The sequence below is a fragment of the Felis catus genome, chromosome D2 (assembly GCF_018350175.1).
Source record: "Felis catus isolate Fca126 chromosome D2, F.catus_Fca126_mat1.0, whole genome shotgun sequence".
In the NCBI taxonomy this organism is placed as follows: domain Eukaryota; kingdom Metazoa; phylum Chordata; class Mammalia; order Carnivora; family Felidae; genus Felis; species Felis catus.
This window is the reverse complement of record NC_058378.1, coordinates 87,323,637-87,341,191: the sequence shown is the minus strand read 5'-3', so window position 1 is coordinate 87,341,191 and position 17,555 is coordinate 87,323,637. Positions and strand designations below refer to the sequence as shown.

At 61.7% G+C, this 17,555-nt stretch overlaps 1 protein-coding gene across 1 annotated transcript in view; it reads right to left on the bottom strand.

Moving 5' to 3' along the window:
• The window catches only part of ADGRA1 (adhesion G protein-coupled receptor A1), a 34,507-nt gene extending 24,325 nt beyond the window's left edge, over positions 1 to 10,182 (bottom strand). The window contains exons 1-3 of the mRNA XM_006938288.5: positions 9,027 to 10,182; positions 8,215 to 8,416; positions 967 to 1,094 (exon numbers count right to left, since the gene is read on the bottom strand). Coding sequence (XP_006938350.4) covers positions 967 to 1,094; positions 8,215 to 8,416; positions 9,027 to 9,226 — 530 coding nt within the window. The 5' untranslated portion in view covers positions 9,227 to 10,182. The remainder of the gene's footprint in view (positions 1 to 966; positions 1,095 to 8,214; positions 8,417 to 9,026) is intronic.
• Positions 10,183 to 17,555: the final 7,373 nt, after the last annotated feature.

Genomic DNA, 17,555 nt, shown 5'->3' with positions numbered 1-17,555 from the left:
GGACATGCCCAACCCTTTCCCCATGATCATGGCTTTGGATATGCCCAACACTCTCCCCATGATCATGGCCTTGGACATGCCCAACCCTCTCCCCATGATCATGGCCTTGGACATGCCCAACCCTCTCCCCATGATCACGGCTTTGGACATGCCCAACCCTCTCCCCATGATCATGGCTTCGGACATGCCCAACCCTCTCCCCATGATCATGGCCTCGGACATGCCCAACACTCTCCCCATGATCATGGCCTCGGACATGCCCAACCTCCTCCCCATGATCATGGCCTTGGACATGCCCAACCCTTTCCCCATGATCATGGCTTTGGATATGCCCAACCCTCTCCCCATGATCATGGCTTTGGATATGCCCAACACTCTTCCCATGACTGTGGCCTTGGACACACCCAAGCCTCTTCTCATCACTGGTTATGTCCACAGTCTAGGCTTTGCTCATGGCTTTGATTATGGGCTTGATCCTGACCATGGCAGAGACCCCTCCTCACATTTCACAGTGCATCTTCAAGTGATGCAGACACCCCCAGGTCATTTCCCCTCACAGGCAGAGGTGGCCAGGAAACCAGCTCAGAAGAAAGACAACTAGACGCCCCCCTGCCCCGCCCCAGATTAAAAGGCACAACGCAAAGGTGCGTGAGGGTTCCGTGAGCTATGCTAACTTCCCAAGGCTGTGGGCTCTTGGAGCACCTGAACTGACCCTGGGCTATTGGAGGAAGTACCTATTTCACCCCTTTTGATAAGAACATAGGTGGCCCTGGTGGAGGCCTGGAGTGGAAGGGCATGGCTGTCCCTGAAAACTCGGCGGAGGATTTGGCCACGCCTGCCATGTAGGCAGGTGGTCGGTGAAGTACCTTCCAGGGACTTCTCACTACGTGGGGTGGGGAGGGTCTCGTTTTAGGCTTTGCATTTGAAGGTGGAAGCATGCAGTCTTGGTGCCGAGTGGGGCCTTACTTTTGGTGCACGACGTAAGTGATGACAGAGGCGAGGAGACAGAGCAGCATGACGGCGGTGCAGGCATACACCACGGGGTGCAGGAACTCCCCTGGGTCCTGGGGCAGGGAGAGCACGGTTTTCAAATCCTGGATAGAGCACAGAGCAGAACGAGTGGGCAACGTGGCGAGGAAGTGTGCACCTGGCGGAGCCACCTGGCTCCCCCCAGGTCTGGCCTCTCCCCCGAAAGCAGTCGGAGGTGTCTCCTGAGTGGAGCGGAGGTTTGTGACGGGCGCCCCGCTTCCCCGGAGTGTGGCTGTCTCCCCAAACCTGCCCGCGCGAGGGTCTGGATGGAGCCGTGCAGATGTCCCTCCTCAAGCGCATCAAGATTCTGCTTTACGAGATCCCCCAGGAGAATTTTGTGTCAAGCGAGTCCCTGGAGCTGACTCAGGTCGGTGGAGGAAAAGCAGTTGCCGTGATGGGTCGGCAGGGCCCCGAGGCCCTCAGGAGAGCACCCGCTTGGCACGAGATTTACGCGCCAGGACCGCGTTCCCAAAACTCCAGCAATAGGAAAAACGGCCGCAAAGCGCATGGTCATGTGGGCGGGTTTGCGCGGCCTGCGCTCCAAGCTCCAAAGCCCTGGAGGGGCCCCCAGTGCACAGACCCTCGTCTGCTGTGCGGGTTCCACAGGCTGGGAGTCAGGAGCCCTGGCCTCGTGCATCTTTGCCCTCTGCCCTCTGACCCCCCGAGCAACGCTCCAGACACTTCCTGTGTTGTAACTCGCGGCGTCACAGGGAAGGCCTGCTGTGAACTGAGCCAAGTCCCCGGAAGCACAGGCTGACATCCTTGTGCCCCATGTGACTAGTGGAGGCGGCTGTCACGGAGGTGACGGCCATCACAAGAGGTCATAGGGTGAGGCCTCGTTCGACAGGACCCACGTCCTTATAAGAGGGAGACTAGGACACGACCTGCCCAGAGGAAGGCCGTTTGAGGACACAGCAGGAAGGCAGCCGTCTACACGGCGGGCTATTTTTCATAGCCCTGTGACATCTGATCTTGAACTTCCAGGCTCCAGGACAGAGAGAAAGACAATTTTGTATTTTAACCTGCTCTGTCTGGGGTGCTGGCTGCAGATCCCCTGGCCTCCCAAGGGGTTCTGGAGATGGACCCCCACTCCTTCCCAGGGCACTGGTTACCCCCTCCCTCCCCCTCCCACTCACCGGGCACTTTAAGGCCCCTCCCCAGCCCAGGGTGCTGGTTGTGTCCCCTCTGCCCCCTTCCCCAGGTCTTGACCCCTCAGCTCATGCTCTGAACCGTGGGCTCTACCAGCATGGCCTTGGTACTTGCCAGGCTTGGGGCGCAGGTGAGGGCAGGTGAGGGCTGTGTCCATGGAGGCTGCCCCGGGGAACCCCGGGGAGACAGTGTTGAGCTGCCCAGCTGTGAGGACAGGCTGTGGTCAGGGTGGGGGGTCAGCAGCCGTGCCCGTGGTGGATGTGCCCACCCTGGGCCACGTCTAGATGCGTGGTCAGCGCAGCGAGAGGTGGCCGGTGCTCCTCCAGGAAGGCGCCCAGCCTGAGTCACGTGGGAAATCGAGAGAAAACCGTCCTTGCAGGGCCCTTGGCCTCGCCATGGCCGGGAAGCTTCTATGTCCAAGAGCTCAACCTGCTTCGTTTCCCGGGGGATAATTTCTTGTCAGTCCAGCTGAGATGAGGCCCTGGCCAGCCGGGGGACAGCCAAAGGGCCACCCTGGTGTCCAGCCATGGCCTCTGTCCCCTGATCTGCTCCTGCCAGGGACTTTTCCAAGGAGGTCTCTCTGCTGCCATGACGATAGCAGATGGGATCCTGTCACCAGGGAAAAGGTTCCAAGTGACCTGGACACGACCCAGACTCCTCCCTGTCTGGCCACTGAGAGATCTAGCTGACTACCAGAGCCGGAAGTAGCACCCCTGGCCCAGCAGGTGACCCGATGTGACCGAAGGAGGGGCACTGTGTCACTCGGCAGGCCGTGGGCTGGACACCGTGGTGATCCCCTTATGGTCCTGACTGTCCTTCGGCCAGGAAGCCTGAAGGGCAGGTGTGGACGTGCACAGAACACCGAGGACTCCTGTCGGGACGACTGGGGTTTCAGCAGGACCCGTGTTGCACATGTGGCCCCAATTCCCATGAAATGTCGAGCCCAGGAGGAGAGACATCCAAGGAGGCTGGCCTCAAGGTGACAGGGTTCCAGGGCTCTCTTGGGGAAGTGAGTGTCCTGCCTGATGCAGCTGACCAGGCCACCCCCCCGCCAACACCGAGGCTCAGCCCCGGGGGGGAGGGTCTGTGGCCTGGGTCCCTGCAGGGCTACCCACCCTGGCCACTAACCCATGGCTAATGGAGGCTTCCTCCTAAGGTACACATGTCAGGCAGGCCTCGATGGCTGGGGCGGGCACCTGCTGGGCCCTCCATCCTGCAACACAGAACTTCTGTCCGTGTGAGGACAGATTTCTGTGACGTGGGACTTAATTGCCTGTTGGTGAAGAAAGAACAGGTGTTTTTTGTTTTTAATTTTTTAATGTTTTTATTTATTTTTGAGAGACAGAGAGACAGAGCACGAGTGGGGGAGGGGCACAGAGCGAGGGAGACACAGTATCTGAAGCAGCTGGGGGCTCTGAGCTGTCAGCACAGACGCGGGGCTCGAACTCATGAACCGTGAGATCATGGCCTGAGTCGAAGTAGGACACCCAACTGACTCAGCCACCCAGGCCCCCCAAGAGTAAGTGTTTTATAAGAAAAGTGGAGCGGGGCCGGGGCGTCACAGCTGAACGGGCCTGCTGGGCTCCTGTTGGTGTCCCGGTCCACTGGAAGCGCTCACGCACCCGGCATCCCAAGTTCTGGAGCGCTTGCCGTGCGAGATGGTGGGAAGGGCGCGCCCTGTGGCTCCGGAGAGCCCCAAGGGCTTGACACTTGTCACAGGCGGCCAGTGCCAGCTTCCAGCCAATGGAAAATCACTGCAAAAGTCGAGGAAAGCAAGTTTCTGTGGTCAGATCCTGATATCAGATGATCTTCTCACTGTCCATTTCTTCTGAGAGTTGGACGCTGCTGACAGGTGTGGAGCGGGCCCGGCAGGCTCTTCGCAAGTCAGGCCTGATCGCGTCCCAGAGACGTGCCCGGACCCTCGTGTGAATAATTAGTTCTTTTCACAAAGATGATGGCATTTAACCTGGTGTCTAAAAAACACTGGCACTTCTCTTGGAGCCCCCTGGCTGCTGGGACCGGGTTCCTGTGCACATAATGTGAGCAAGCCACCGGCGGAGCCCGACCCAAGCGTGTTTTCTCACCAGTGTGCTCGGCACGCCTCGGGCTGAGGCCTGGGGTGGGCCCACACCTCTGGGGACTCACAGTCCCTTCGTGCCCTGTCTTGGGGCTCCGTCACCACTCCCCCAGAGACCCCCGCCTTCCTGCCGTTTTCGCAGCCCTGACTCTTGGTTGGAGGTGGGGCAGGGATGGCGGGAGAGGAAGGCAAAGTCTGCAGCGACGCCTGGTGCCCTGCGTCCCCGCCCTGCATGTGTGCCCAGGGTTGGAGAAGTGTGTCCGGTGGCCAGGACCCTCATCACAGAGCTTACGTTCGAGCGCATCCTACCCGCCAAGTCTTATCCACACACACTTCATGCTGAGCCAGGGGAAATGAGACCACCGCTCCCGCCACAGGCAAACGCGTCGGGAGGTCAGTTCGAGACACAGCGTGTCCCGATTGCGGCGCCCGGGCCAGCTCAAGCACGGCCGAGGTCACCCTGCTTCAGGGATGCGTTCCCATCCGCGGGACTGGCTTTGAGCGAGGCAGCAAGGGAGGCTTCTGATCCCAGAAGAGCTGGGCCAAGTGAGTTGTAGCAGAAACAGAGCCTCACTTCCTTTCAGCTTCTACTTTCTTCCTGCAAGTTAGTGACCAAGGGTGCCTTCTACATTTTTAGAGATGATGCTTAAAAGTCAAAGCAGGGAAGGCAAAAGGGAGACACTATTTTATATTTTAGGGTTCACACATACACAGGTTCCTCCCGGAGGGCCCGCGCTGCAAGTGTCCCACGGACAAAATCCTCGTGGTGTGCGGGGCTGACTCCCCGGGACACGTCCCTCCGGGGCCCTTCAGACCAGAACGGACCTCACGCCCGAGAGGCTGGGCTCAGTCCAGACAGCCGCTCCTGCCGCCGTGGCCCCCAGCCCGCTGTCCCTGCTCACTGCTCTGCCTTTCCAAGCTGCGTGGCCATGTCTCTCCTTCTGGGAAACCGAGGCTCCATCGTCCCACGGGCTGGCCTGTGTCCTCCGTGGAGCCTGGAGGCGCAGAGCCCTGGTCTGGGGTTTGCGGGCATTTCCCCTGGTCCTGAGGCTTACCCTCCTTTTATGCTTTATTATTATTTTAGTTGGGTGTGTCTTTTGGTATGTTTTGCAAATAAATCACCTAGATGTTAAGAGAGACAGGAAGGAAGGAGGAGGGAAGTCTTAAGTCAGGGGCCGGCCACGGGGCGCAGGGAAGGGGCTCTTCTCCCCAGGAGGCGCAGACCCTCCTCGCTGTCTTCTCTGCCTCTGCTCTGTACCGACCGAGACTGATCTCGCTGTTAGCCCCCAATGCCCCTTGTCTGAGTTTTTAATGATCACTGTATCTTATTGGTCCGTCCGTGGCAGCGTCCTGGGGGGACACAGAGGCAAAAGGTAAGTAATTTATTCCTCCGGAGCACAAATTATCCTCACTGGACGTCACATTTGTACAGCTGGTGTGTGTTTCTCTCATACTTTCCCCGTGTGGGAAATATAGCACAGGGACTGCGCCGGTCCCTGCCCCTCAGGCCTCTACGTCCATGGTCTTTCCAGGGGTTTTCATTCCATTGTTGCTTTTTCAAATGTGGGGTGCTGATGTGCAGAAAAGGGGTGTCCTGTGTCTTTGGGACTCCTCTGCTCCAAGCAGAGCTGGGGGCAGGCCTGGCTTCTCACCCTGTCCTGGCTTCCAGCCCCTGCTGGACGTGACAAAGGATAGTCTGATGACACTGTGGTCAGCCCTGAATTCAGGGCGAGTGCGAGCTCCGTGGGGTCCTTGGCAGCCGCTGGCACCTGCTGGGTCTGGGTCATACCAAAGTGAAGCCACTGAAGGGGGGGTCTCTGCCTCTCGGGCTCAACATTAGTGAGCGGATGGACCTGTCCTCTGAGGTCCCCTTGATGTCCCAGTGATCAGAGGAGTCCCCACGACGCCTTGTCAGCCACGGGGGGTGTGGCCGGGAAGGCAGAGCTTGTGCAAAATGAACGTGGCCTCCCTCACAGCGACCACGCCGCTCCTCGGGTGAACCACGAGACCTACGCTGTGAAAGGAAACAGGAAGAAAGTGCACAACCTCGGACAACCTTACTCCCAAGATGCCACCGAGCTTTGGGGAGGAAAGTGTGCGGATCACAGAAGGCCACGGGGTGCAAAGCAATGCCTGTCTGGCAGCTGCTCGGACGTGAATACCAACGGAGCCACTGTCCACACCTGCCCCGTTTGCTAACAGCCGTGCTGGTGGCCTGTGTCCTGCAGGCCCCACAGGGGAGCGTCCGGGCTGCCTGTGCCTTCACGGTCCCGCCGGCACGCTGACAGCAGACGGGGCGCCTGTCCAGGAGGGAGGACAGAGCCTCAGTGTAACGCAGGCGTCAGCGTGGCCCCCGAAGCGCTTCCGCAAGACCGCGCGTCTTCACGCTCAGGAGCCAGAAAGCGGGTGGCTGGCCTCGGTGTCAGGGAAGCGGACCGCCAGCCCGGGCACACGTCTGGCTGGCGGTGTGAGTGCAGCAGTGTGGGTGGGCAGGGGCGGGCCACCCTGCTGGCCACAGCCTCTGGTCTTCCTTGTGCCCTGGGCCCCTGGGGCGAAGCCACGCAGGTGTCCACACTACAGTCTCAGGGACACACGCAGGGAAGCATTTGCAGCAGAGCGGCCCCCATGCTGGGCTGGGCTCTCCATTTCTTCTGGAGACTCTCCAGTGTAAATGTTATTTGTTAAGAATCAAAGCCCAACGAACTGCGGAGATCCTAAACCCTCCGGGCAAGTGTAACCCGCCAGTTTTCACTGTCCTGGGCTGGCCAGTGTCCAGCATCTGGGACCAGAACACAGTCACTGGGGACAGAAGGCAGAGTATAGACGGGACGCAGAGTGGACATGGGGAGGTTCACACAGCGGTGCTTGGAGAGGCCAGTGAAGTTGCTGCAGGGTACCCCCCCCCCCCCCCGCCCCCCCAGCCTCCTGCAACACCTCTGAGCTCACCCTTTGTCTGCAAATGACAGGTTCCATTTGCAAATAAGGCTCTAACCTGAGGGTGAAAAGCTGGAAAAATGCCAAGGTGGGGGCAGCCCTGTTTGGCAAGGCACCCTGGGTCCCCTAAAAAGCTGGGGCCCCGGCCAGGCCGGCAGCCTCCCCAGGAGTGGTGAGCCTGGACGCACAACCTCTAGGCTGCCTGTCACCCTCCCGGCCGGCGAGGCTTGGAGCAGTGGCATGCACAATGCTGAGTCTTGGCCACAAGCCCGACCTTGTTTGGGCGTCTCGAGCAGAACAGGAAGGAAATGAACAAGTGACTCAGACAGACCCCCCCCCCCCCCCATGAAGCAGACAATCGGTGTGCATTTGAGTCATTGCTGGCGTCCGAGCCACGGCTGCTGCCGGCCACGTGTCCTGTGGCCATCGGCATTCCCTGCACGCGCTGGGCCCTCCACCACCGTCCTTCACAAACACACACAATGCATTATTTACCCGGCCACCAGCCTTCCCGGAACGCAAGCCGGCAGCGACCACATCCAGGCTGCACGAGCCTCCGGGACGAGTCCCCTCATGGCCCTGCCCACAGCAGCCGTGCCCCCTTTTCTGGTGACAGAGGCGTTCTGCCCCCGTCTGCTCTACGTGCTTCTGAAGCCCACCCACGTCTCCCTGCCGTGCAGCCCACTTTGTGATGGGAAGGGGCTGGTGGAGCTGCCCTGGGAGCGCTGCACACGACGGACTCGGACAGGAGGGGCAGTGACCCCGGCCAGGGGCCAGGGAAGGCCTCCCCGGTCCTGCACCTGAGCCCTGGGGGAGGGACCCAGGGCCGTATCTCCTCCCATGATTAAATGGCTCCACATTGCAGCATGCCTGCCACTAATTAGTATGATCGACGCCGAGCAAGCCCACAGCAGAGCAGCCGGCGGGCAGCCCTGGACACCGGGGCCCGATGCTGCTAACTGGCCACGTGGTAACTCCACGGACAGGGGTGGCCGGGTCCCGCTGCCCGGGGGGCGCGTACTCACCATGAGCCCTGTGAAGCTCCTGCAGCCAGAGTGCGGACGGAGCGGGGTCGCCGCTGAGCCGATTATGTGGCACCCTCCTCCCCGCCGGCCTCCATGGCCGTCCCGAAGGTCAAGGTCCCACACAGTGGCTGTGGGGTCCAGCCCGGGGCCAGGGGCCTCAGGGCAACGGTGGGGCGGGTGAGGGTCACGAGGTTGTCCCCATCTGTGAAGACAGGGCACGGTTAGGGCAGGGCGGAGGGTCCCCGGGGTCTCAGCCAGGCGTCGGCCCCTCCCCGTGGTCATCCCACCCGGCCAGCCGGTCGGAGAGTCGGGCCGGGGGCTGCATCGCCAGGGGCATGCGGGGGGCCTGCCGTGTCTGCCGGGCTCTGGCCGGGGGCTCAGGAGCCGCAGGGACCTCGGGCAGCCCTCCCGGAGCACTGCCTTCCCCACGTTGGGAGCCGGCCTCGGCTCGCCGCCCAGCACACGCAGCTCGGCCCCGAAACATGTCTATCAGCTTAAGTCAGGGAACTGAAGAAGCCTCGACTCGCCGTCCCCACGATCGGCCAGCCCCAGGCCGGCAGACACAGGGGCCGGCGTCGCCCCCCAGACGCGCCATCTCGGTGGTGGCTCTGCGCCTTCCGCGGAACCCAAAGTTATACAGCATCTGCATCCGGAACAGCAGGAGCCGCCCCAGCCCGCTCGGCGCTGATGCCTGAGCAACGGCTGGGGGAGTGGACGCCGTGGCCGGAGGGCTCCGACCCTGCCCGCCGCGCTGCCTCCCTGCCCGGGCCCACCTGCCACGCAGCCCCGGGAAACGCAGCCCAACTTCTCACCTATTCAGGCAGAGGCAGCGGGAGCCCCGGCGCTGCGCCGCGCGGTGCCGACGGGCTGTGGCGAGTTCTCTGTGCCGGGGAGCAGTTTTCCATTCCGAGCTAGCAAGTGGAGTTATCAACAGATTGCAAGACTGCAGCCCGGCCACGGCGCCACGGGCACTGCACCGAGAGAGTGAGTCAGAGCCAGGACCCGCAGACATTCAATGCAATTCTCCGCGGGTGGCTTCCAGAGCTCCGCGTGGGGACCGCCAGCCGCCTCTGCGCCTGCTTCGGAGGGCGGGCGACAGCCGGGCACGGGGACCGGGCCGGGAAGCAGGAGCCGTAACCATGGGGATGGGGGAGGCGCTGATGGCGCTGGGCGGGCTGTGGCCCGGCTCCCTGCGGCAGGGCAGAATGGTTCTTCCCAGCCCCGCCGGCCGCCCGGCACACTGCAGAGCCGATTTAAAGAGACAACCGGCCAGGTTTTGCCTCCGCTTCCAACAGAATCGGACAACTCACATTAAAGCACTTCCCTGAAAGGAGGCGGAAGAAGGACTGGATGATTTCACTTTATTTTTAAAGAAAATCCTTGTCCGTTGAAGGCTCCAGGAACAGAAATGTGAGCAAGAAACCAGAGTTCAGAGGAATTCTCATAGTCCTTGTATTAAAATATTCTCACATCCAAATTGCCTGCCGGTGTGGGTGGGCCGTGGCCTTGCACAGAGAGGCCCCCGCCCCCATCCAGGGTCCTGGCCCAGCCCCCCGTCGGGCCGGGTGCTGGGGGGTGGAGGACAGGTGAGACCCAGGGACGCGGGTGGGCTTTGCAGCCAGCACGACCCCTGTGAGGGCTTCTGGCTCTGTGCCCCCAGTCAGGTGCGGCTGGGGGGCCTGGGGACTGTGCTCGGCAGACACGTGTGAGCTTGGGGGAGGCCCATGCTCTTCCCTCCCGGCTGGAAGGTCAGGACACTGGTGCCTGCTCGGGAGAGCCCCCCCCCCCAATTCTGGAGGGCCTGGGCCTGGACTCTGGGGCATCACTAAGATTCACGACTTTCTCAGCTCGTGGCCCTTGCCTCTGGGGGCTGTGTTCCCCATGCTTCTCTGTGGGACGCAACGATGAGGCCTGGGATTTGGACAAGGAATGTGAAAGCCAGAGGGGTGAAGAGTGTGCGGCAATGTGGTTGTCCGCCTCCAAGCCCTGACCCGCCCCAGCTTTCCGGAATTGCTCCCCTGGGGGTGGGGGGCCCCGGCTTTTGTTCTGGACAAGTGGGGCAAGGAGGAAGGCGGGAAAGCCCGCTGTGAGCTCAGGGTTCAGCCCAGACTGCTGGGTGGCCCCATGGGGCTTGTCCACCTGTCGATCCCTCCACAAAGACTGTCCACGTTCAGGGCATGACATGAACACGGGCCAATCCCTCACCAGGGCTCCCAGCCCGGAGATGGCAGAAGGGTGGTGGGAAGAGCACAGAGGAGGGGCATTGCTGGCGGCCGCCGGCAGTCTCTTGCTCTGTGCACAGCCTTGTGCTCCGTCCCAAGAGCCTGTGATTTGCCCTGGCCTCAGAGCAGAGGCGGTAGGACCAGAACCGGGGCCTCCTGAATCCCAAAAAGGCAGCTTCTGGGAGAACTTACAGAAGAGGCTATTGGGAGGCAGAGGACCGGGCCAGCCCAGCCCTGGATGCCCCCAGCAGCCCCTCTAGTCAGGCCTCAGTGCTGCCCTCGAAGGGCACGTCCAGACCCTGCACTCTGTGGCCTGCACCCAGGGGGCCACACCCAGAATCCACACCTGGGGGCAGGTGGGGTGTCCCTCTGGAATCGCTGGGCTGCCCCACACTGAGGGCTGTCGGATGAGCCTCATCGGAGAGCCTCTGGCTTTGTGAGGGGCACCGCTACCCCCGCCCGCCCACAGCTGCCCTGCCATCGCCCCTCCGGGTGCCCGGTGCACAGCCTCAGGACTGCACACGGCAGGACATCTGTTACAGACCCAGGCCTGGGGCAGCAGGTGGGGGCGGGGCACGGCATCCCCTCACACATGCCAGAGGCCATCTGTACCCAGCACAGGGCAGCACAGCTGTGAGATGGGGAAACAGGGGCACCAGCGGTCAGACTCCCTTTGCTGTGGTTCCATGGAGCCTGCCTGGTCGTCCCCCTGCCCCCCCCGCCCCCGGAGGGTCAGGGACTGTGGGTCCAGGGCTCAGTGTGACCGGCCATTGTGGAGAGCCTCAGATCTTCTCTCTAATGAGACAACCTCCTCGGCTTGGAGAACAAGGAGGGACCCTGCTCGATATGGCTGCACGGAAGTCATGGCACCACGCTTGCTCGGGAGGGACGTGCCCCCATGTTGCTCTTGGGGCCTCAGAGGATCGGGGCCACAGAGATAGTTGTCACGTACTTCTCATCGCTCCCAGCGCACCAAAGGCTCTGAGCGAAACAGGTGTTCTAGGGCTCAGGCCTTCTTACGGCACCAGGCACTCGCTCCTGATACTTGCAGGGGGGCGGGGGTGTGTGTCTCAGTTCTTTCCAGGTCCAGCGTCTCCGCAGGGAGCTCTTGGCTCCGCTTCCTGCAGGAAGGCCAGGAAGGCACATTCTGAGTTCAGGCCTCTGTACAGAAGGGCTCACCGCAGGCGTGGGTCTGCCCTGTCTGCGTGGGAGGCAACACTGACCTCTGGACGTCCAGCCCTGACCTCCTATCCGCTGCCTGAGCTGTTCGTTCCACTGAGAGTGGTTTCCTTCGTCTGGGGAAAGTTGCTTCTGACTCAGAGGTGGACGGCTGGGGCTTTCTGTGCAGGACAGCGCGGCGGCCGGCTCAGGCCCCGCGTGGGACTTCCAACTAGGGGTTTGCCTAGTCAGGGAGCATAGCCCCAGGGGGCCGAGTCCACCCTGCTGCTCGGATCGAGCTGGCTGGGTGCTTCTGCCGTGCTGAACGGCCAGTGTCCAGTGTCCTGGGTCCCTATGACCAGGGCACGTGCTTGGTGGGTGGCCTTTCTCTGCACCTGCCGGCTTCCGGAACCGGCGGCCATTCACGGGAGAGGAGGAAACAGTCTGAGGAGGACGGTGGGGCCGCCTCAAGACCAGCCTCACAGTGGATGGAATCAAAGGGTGACGGACGGCTGGGGGTGTCAGCACGGTGACGGAGCCAGTACAGAGGGGCTCGGGGAAACTCCGGTGCTGACTTCCCTCTGTCCGTGGGGAGCGCCAGCTCAGGTATTAGGTGGCTAGAATGGCTCAGGCCAGACTTGCCTCCTCTCAGAACATTTTGGGGACTTTTGCGGGTACCCGCTTTCCAGCCACCACAAGGGTCCTGGGAACCCGAAAGCAGAAGCCCACGGTTGCTGGAGACATGTTTCCGGGTGAGAGCGCAGCCTGGCCCTGGGGGGTGCAGGACGCGGGCTCTCGGCGCACTTAGCATCCGAGACTCACGAAGCGGAATCAAAACCGGCTCTCCCGTTGCCGTGGCAACCAGCCCCGCCCCCTCAGGCGTCAGTTTGCATCTGTGCAGACCATTTCTCACAAAGATTTGCCTCAACAGATTCATTCTGCCCTGAAGTGGAGCCTAGTTTGAGACCCAAACAATGAAACTAACAAACTTGTCGGGCTCCCAGGAGGAGTCAGGCCGCTGCCCAAGGCCACGGGGAGGTCACAGGGAGGCCACGGGGCGTTTCGTGCTACCTCCCGTCTACCAGACCATTCGCAGTCTGTGGAAGTGTTTTCAGGGTTCACCTCTGGAAGGTGTCCTGCGGGGTCGGGCTCCAGGGTGGGGACAGTCTGAGCAGGGTCCCCCCCAGGGGTCCTTGGGCCCCGGCCCCTTGCAGACTCTGGGGGGCAGGCGGTGGGGGGGCACGCAGCAGCCCCCAGTTTGCTCTTGTGTGTTTAGTCTCGTCTCCCTCAAATCGCATTTTCTGCCCCTTCTTAGTCTTCTGACCCCAGGGGTAGGACACACAGCAGCCACATGGGCACCACCCAGGGGTGCTGTCCGTGACCAGGAACTCAGGGAGCCGCACCCACACCTCCTGGGCTCGACGGTGGCCCAGAACCCCAGCCACAGGCACGGGGCGAGTCTGCTGGGGGGAACTTCGCACACAGCAGCACGTTCGTGGGGTGAGAGCTGGTCACCTGGGGGTTGGGGCCGCCAGGAGGGGCAGCAGGGCACCAGCCCGGAGTTGGCTCCGTGGAGACGGGAGGGTGTGTGTCTCCTGCAGACGTGCGGCCGTCCTCACCAGGGCCTGTGTGTGGGCTTTTCCCGGTCACACCACTGCTTCCCGCCCAGCTGGCGTCGCGGCTGCACACGGGACCAAGACAGAAGCGGGAACACCCAGGGCTCCGATGGTTTTACACCAGGACTAGTCCAGTTTCCAGACCTGAACAGTTAACCAGAAGTTAGTGCTTCCTGAAGGCTGTGGGCCGGCTGGGACGGGGGCCGGTGTCTTGGGGCCCGACACTCTCTGTGGGCCCAGGTTCCCATCTGGGGCCCCTGTGGGTGGGGTGGCTCCGGGGGTCCCCTTCTACGAGGGCCGTTCCCTGCAGCCCCGTTCAGGGTGGCAGACGCAGGCGGAGCTCGGGGTCCTGCTCAGAGGAGCCTGGGAGTCCTGCCCCTTCGCACGTGCCCTCCGTCCAGCACCCGCGTCTGCTGCCGTGACTTCTCACCCCCTGGTGCCCTGTGTCTGTGAGGGTCAGGCCCAGAGCAGTCCGTGCAGCGCCCGAGGGGATGTGTCTGTGCTGTGCGGGGTGCAGCCTCTTCCTGGCGACCGGCCCGGGAGATCAGCCACCGAGGAGTCCTCGACCCAGCTCCAGCCTCTTGGCCCCGCCGTCTGACCTGCTTGGCCTGCACCGGTCCTGGGGCACATGGCCCTGCCAGGCTGCCGGTCCAACACGGCCCGGCTCGGCCCGGCCTCGCCAGCCTCCTCCTCGCTGCTGCCTGGTGCCTCCTGCCAAGGCTTCTTGCGCTTGGGCCAAAGCAATTTTACCAGATTAGACGTGGTCAGAAGCAAGTTGTTCCTCCTGGCAGTTCTGTTAAAATAATGATTTGTCTGAAAATTAATATTCCCGAGTCACTGGTTCTCTGGTATTAGCAGTTTTGGCACACCACGAGACAGTCTTCTAGTGCTTGATATCTTGAAGCATTTCTTCCTCTCCTTTTAAAATATCCTTAAGCATAAAAATAATCTTTATTTTTAATTTCCAACAGTTTGTCAGCCAGATATTCTTGCTTTAAGCTGTTGGAACAGCAGAGGTTTGGGACGATCTGGGCACCTAAGAGCGGGGCAGGATTGGAATAACACCTCACAGTGAGGCACGGAGTGTGCATACGTGTGCACGTGTGTGCAACAGTGTGCGTGTGCAGGTGCGTGTGCAGTGAGACGGCCGAGAGCACCGTGGGGCGCTGGTACCGGTGCCCGAGGCCGGGCAGGGTGATGAGTGTTGGTCACCTTGTTGTTTTAGATCCATATCTTCAGAAATTACCTTCTTGAGTCTATGTAGGTTCTTTTGGTAAAGAAAACCCCCAACAAAATCAGTGTAAACAATAACAAACGACATGATGTTTTTATAGTTGTAACATTTAGATTTTTTCAATTAGCTCCTTATTGTGGTCATTTGGTCGGCTCCACTGTTTGCCTAGATCACAAAGCAGGGTAGGAGACATAACTAAAATTAATTCTATACACCGCCCCCCCCCCCCCCCCACAAGGGATGAGTAGAAGGCAAACATCGTGGAACAAAGGCGGAAAACCACCGGAACCCTGAGGAAGAACTCATGAATATAGTGGACATTTACCCAAACACAGTCCTACAGGAGGCAGGGCTTGGCGCTCTTGGATCCGTGCCCCGCGGGGTCTCTGATGACACCAACGTGCGACGGACCGCGTGCAGGACAGCGGGCACCGCGAGGACGGGAGCAAGGGTGGCCTTGCCGGAAACTCGCAGGCTTCTTGGGAACCGTGTCTGCTCAGGGACGGAGCCACAGAGTCAATGCCGAGCCCCAGGTCACGCTCGTGCTCCAGCCCACCTGTCGCGGCCGGGCGCCCGTGGCTCTGGCTGTGCCGCTAGGCGGCGCTGGTTTCCCCCAAACTGGGAGTCCTTCTTTCCCAAGGGGGCTTGCTTCTCTGGCTCCCGGAAGTCTGTAAAGGCTCAGACCCTCATTAATCTCACAGTGCGTTTCACAGACAGTTATGTGACCGGTAAGCCCAGATGTTCTACGTCTTCCCGCTAGAGCAGCAGGAGAAGGAAAAACTCAGGAAAACGTCGGTGAGTGGGAGGTGGGTGGAGGAGGTAGAAGGCACACGCGGCCGTCCGTGGCAGGAGGACCCCACTGGCGCAGCCGAGCTGCGTGCCGCCACCAGCCCGGCCCAGCTTGTCCCCAGCATCCCTGCCGCCCTGGACGTCCCTTTCTCTCTGTGGGGCCCAGGGGCCTCCCTCCCCTCCCCCGGCGGGGCTCATGGGCCGGGCCGGCCTCTTTCCTCCTCGCCCTCGAGCTGCCCCTGCCAATCAGCCTGGACCTGCTCCAGGCCCAGACCCACGGCACCTGGAGGGGCTCGAACCTCCCTCCACGAGACCTCCTCAGAGCTGCCCTGAGACCCCAAGGGCGGCCGGGCGGGCGTCCCTGCTGACCAGGCTCACGTCAGCCTTCTTCCGGGCAGGCCGCACCCTTTGCCCCGGCTCAGGGGTTCAAGCCCCTGCAGAGGGCAGGATGCCCTGGCTCCCTGGGCTTGTGGGGTGCGAAGTGCAGGGCCCGGGGCCGCCCAGCAGTCGGGAGCTGTGTCCCCCGCCTCGACCTGACCTCGAGGCGCCTGTCCTGCAGCTGGTGACCCGGGCAAGTGATGGCCAAGCACAGACCGCACCGGGTGGAGAACGGGCTGTGTAGGCCCCGGGGCCAGACCTGACCATCTTTAGGGAGTCTGGCCAAGGCCTGCAACGCCCAGGACCCCCGTGCCCCCTGGAGCGTGAGGGCGCAGCATTGCCGAGACCTCCCGTCTCCTACTTCGAATCCCTCCATCCTGCTGGTTTAATCCTCTGTCACTTCTGAAACTCTGATAAAACAAGCCTTCTTAATCCTGGGTTTAATAAAAGATTCTCCACTGAGCAGTTTTCTCCAAATGCAGTTGGGACACAGCCGGATCCATCAATCAGGCTTTCAAGATGACTTCTGAAACCTGCCTCATGTCCGCCCCGTTCTCCGTTCCCAGTGTGGGTGCAGGTGCCTCCCCACGGCCCTGCGCACCCAGGTCCCGGGCCCTTTGCGGGTGGTGTGTGTGGGGGAAGGGCGGGTGGGCCCAGGTTGTTCCTGGACCAGACCCCTGCCCAGCACCACCCAGGTCACTGTCATAAGGATGAGGTGCTTTGTGCCCGGGGGAGGCTGGCCCGTGTCAGCTGGTGGCACTTCCTGACCAGGAGCTCCCGTGGGCCCCTGGAGGGCCCGGCTGTGTGCAAAGACCACCGCCTCTGACCCCCCACCCCTCCTCCCCGGGCAGGCAGCCGCAGAGACCCAGCTCTGGGCCGGCCCCACACATGTGTATAGCCACCCCGACGGGGAAGTGATGGATACCAGACGGAAGCAAAGAGGATGCTGCACCTGGAATCACTCCCCAGGCAAGTGGCTGGACCCTGGTTATCTGTTGCTTAGAAAACTCAGGAAAAACACAGACTCTGAACATCTGCATCTCTATCCGTATGGCCTCCCGGCTGCCATCTGGGCGGTTAGCAAAACCGTGTGCTGAGACCCCCACGTGCACCAGGAGGGGTGTCGTGCTGGAAGGTTCCGAGCATCCTCTCTGGGCTTCGCAGACCGTGTTAGAGGAGAGACATTTTGGAAGGAGGATGTTAAATTGAAAATGAACCCGAAAAGCTTAATGTTTGAATTCCATGAAGGAGATACTATGGCTCTTAAGTTCTCGATGAGGCATCAGAAACGTGTGTAAATCGGGCGGTTTGCAGCGAGGCTGATGCGTCCGTGGCCAGGCCCTCGCGTCCCCGGCAGGTGGCACGCAGCCCCCCGGCCTCTCCCTGGAGCCCCATCTTCCCTGCAGCGTGTCTGCGAGCGGAGCGTCGCTGCCTGGGGCGTGGCTGCGGCTCCAGATGGCAGGTCCTCACCCCTGCGGTCTGCCCCCCAAACTGACAGAGACCAACTCCCCTCGGGAGGAGGCTCACGTGTGCTCTGCGTCTCCAGGTCTCCAGGACCCCCAGTGCCAACCTGTAAGCAGCGCTCTGTGACCTCTCTGGTCCTCCCCTCGCTGAGAGCCCTCGTCACCGGCCTCCTCTGCAGGCCCCAAACCAGGCCCACCTGAGACCCGGCCCGCCGCGCCTGGACGTCCTGCCTCGGGAGGCTTTTCAGGGGCAGGAACTGACCCAGGCTCCGAAACTGGGAGGAGGCCTACTTCTGGGAGCACGTCACTTCTCCAGGCGCAGGTCTTTGGTTCCCACTGTCCTCCGCCAGCTCCTGGGGGTCCTGCCTCTCCTCCCACGTGTCAGAGGCGCTGAGCTCCCAGGTTAGACCCAGCAGGTGCCTGGTTCGAGGGCTGACTTCAATTCTCTCACAGAACAGGTTACTGCTGGCCACCTCTCCTG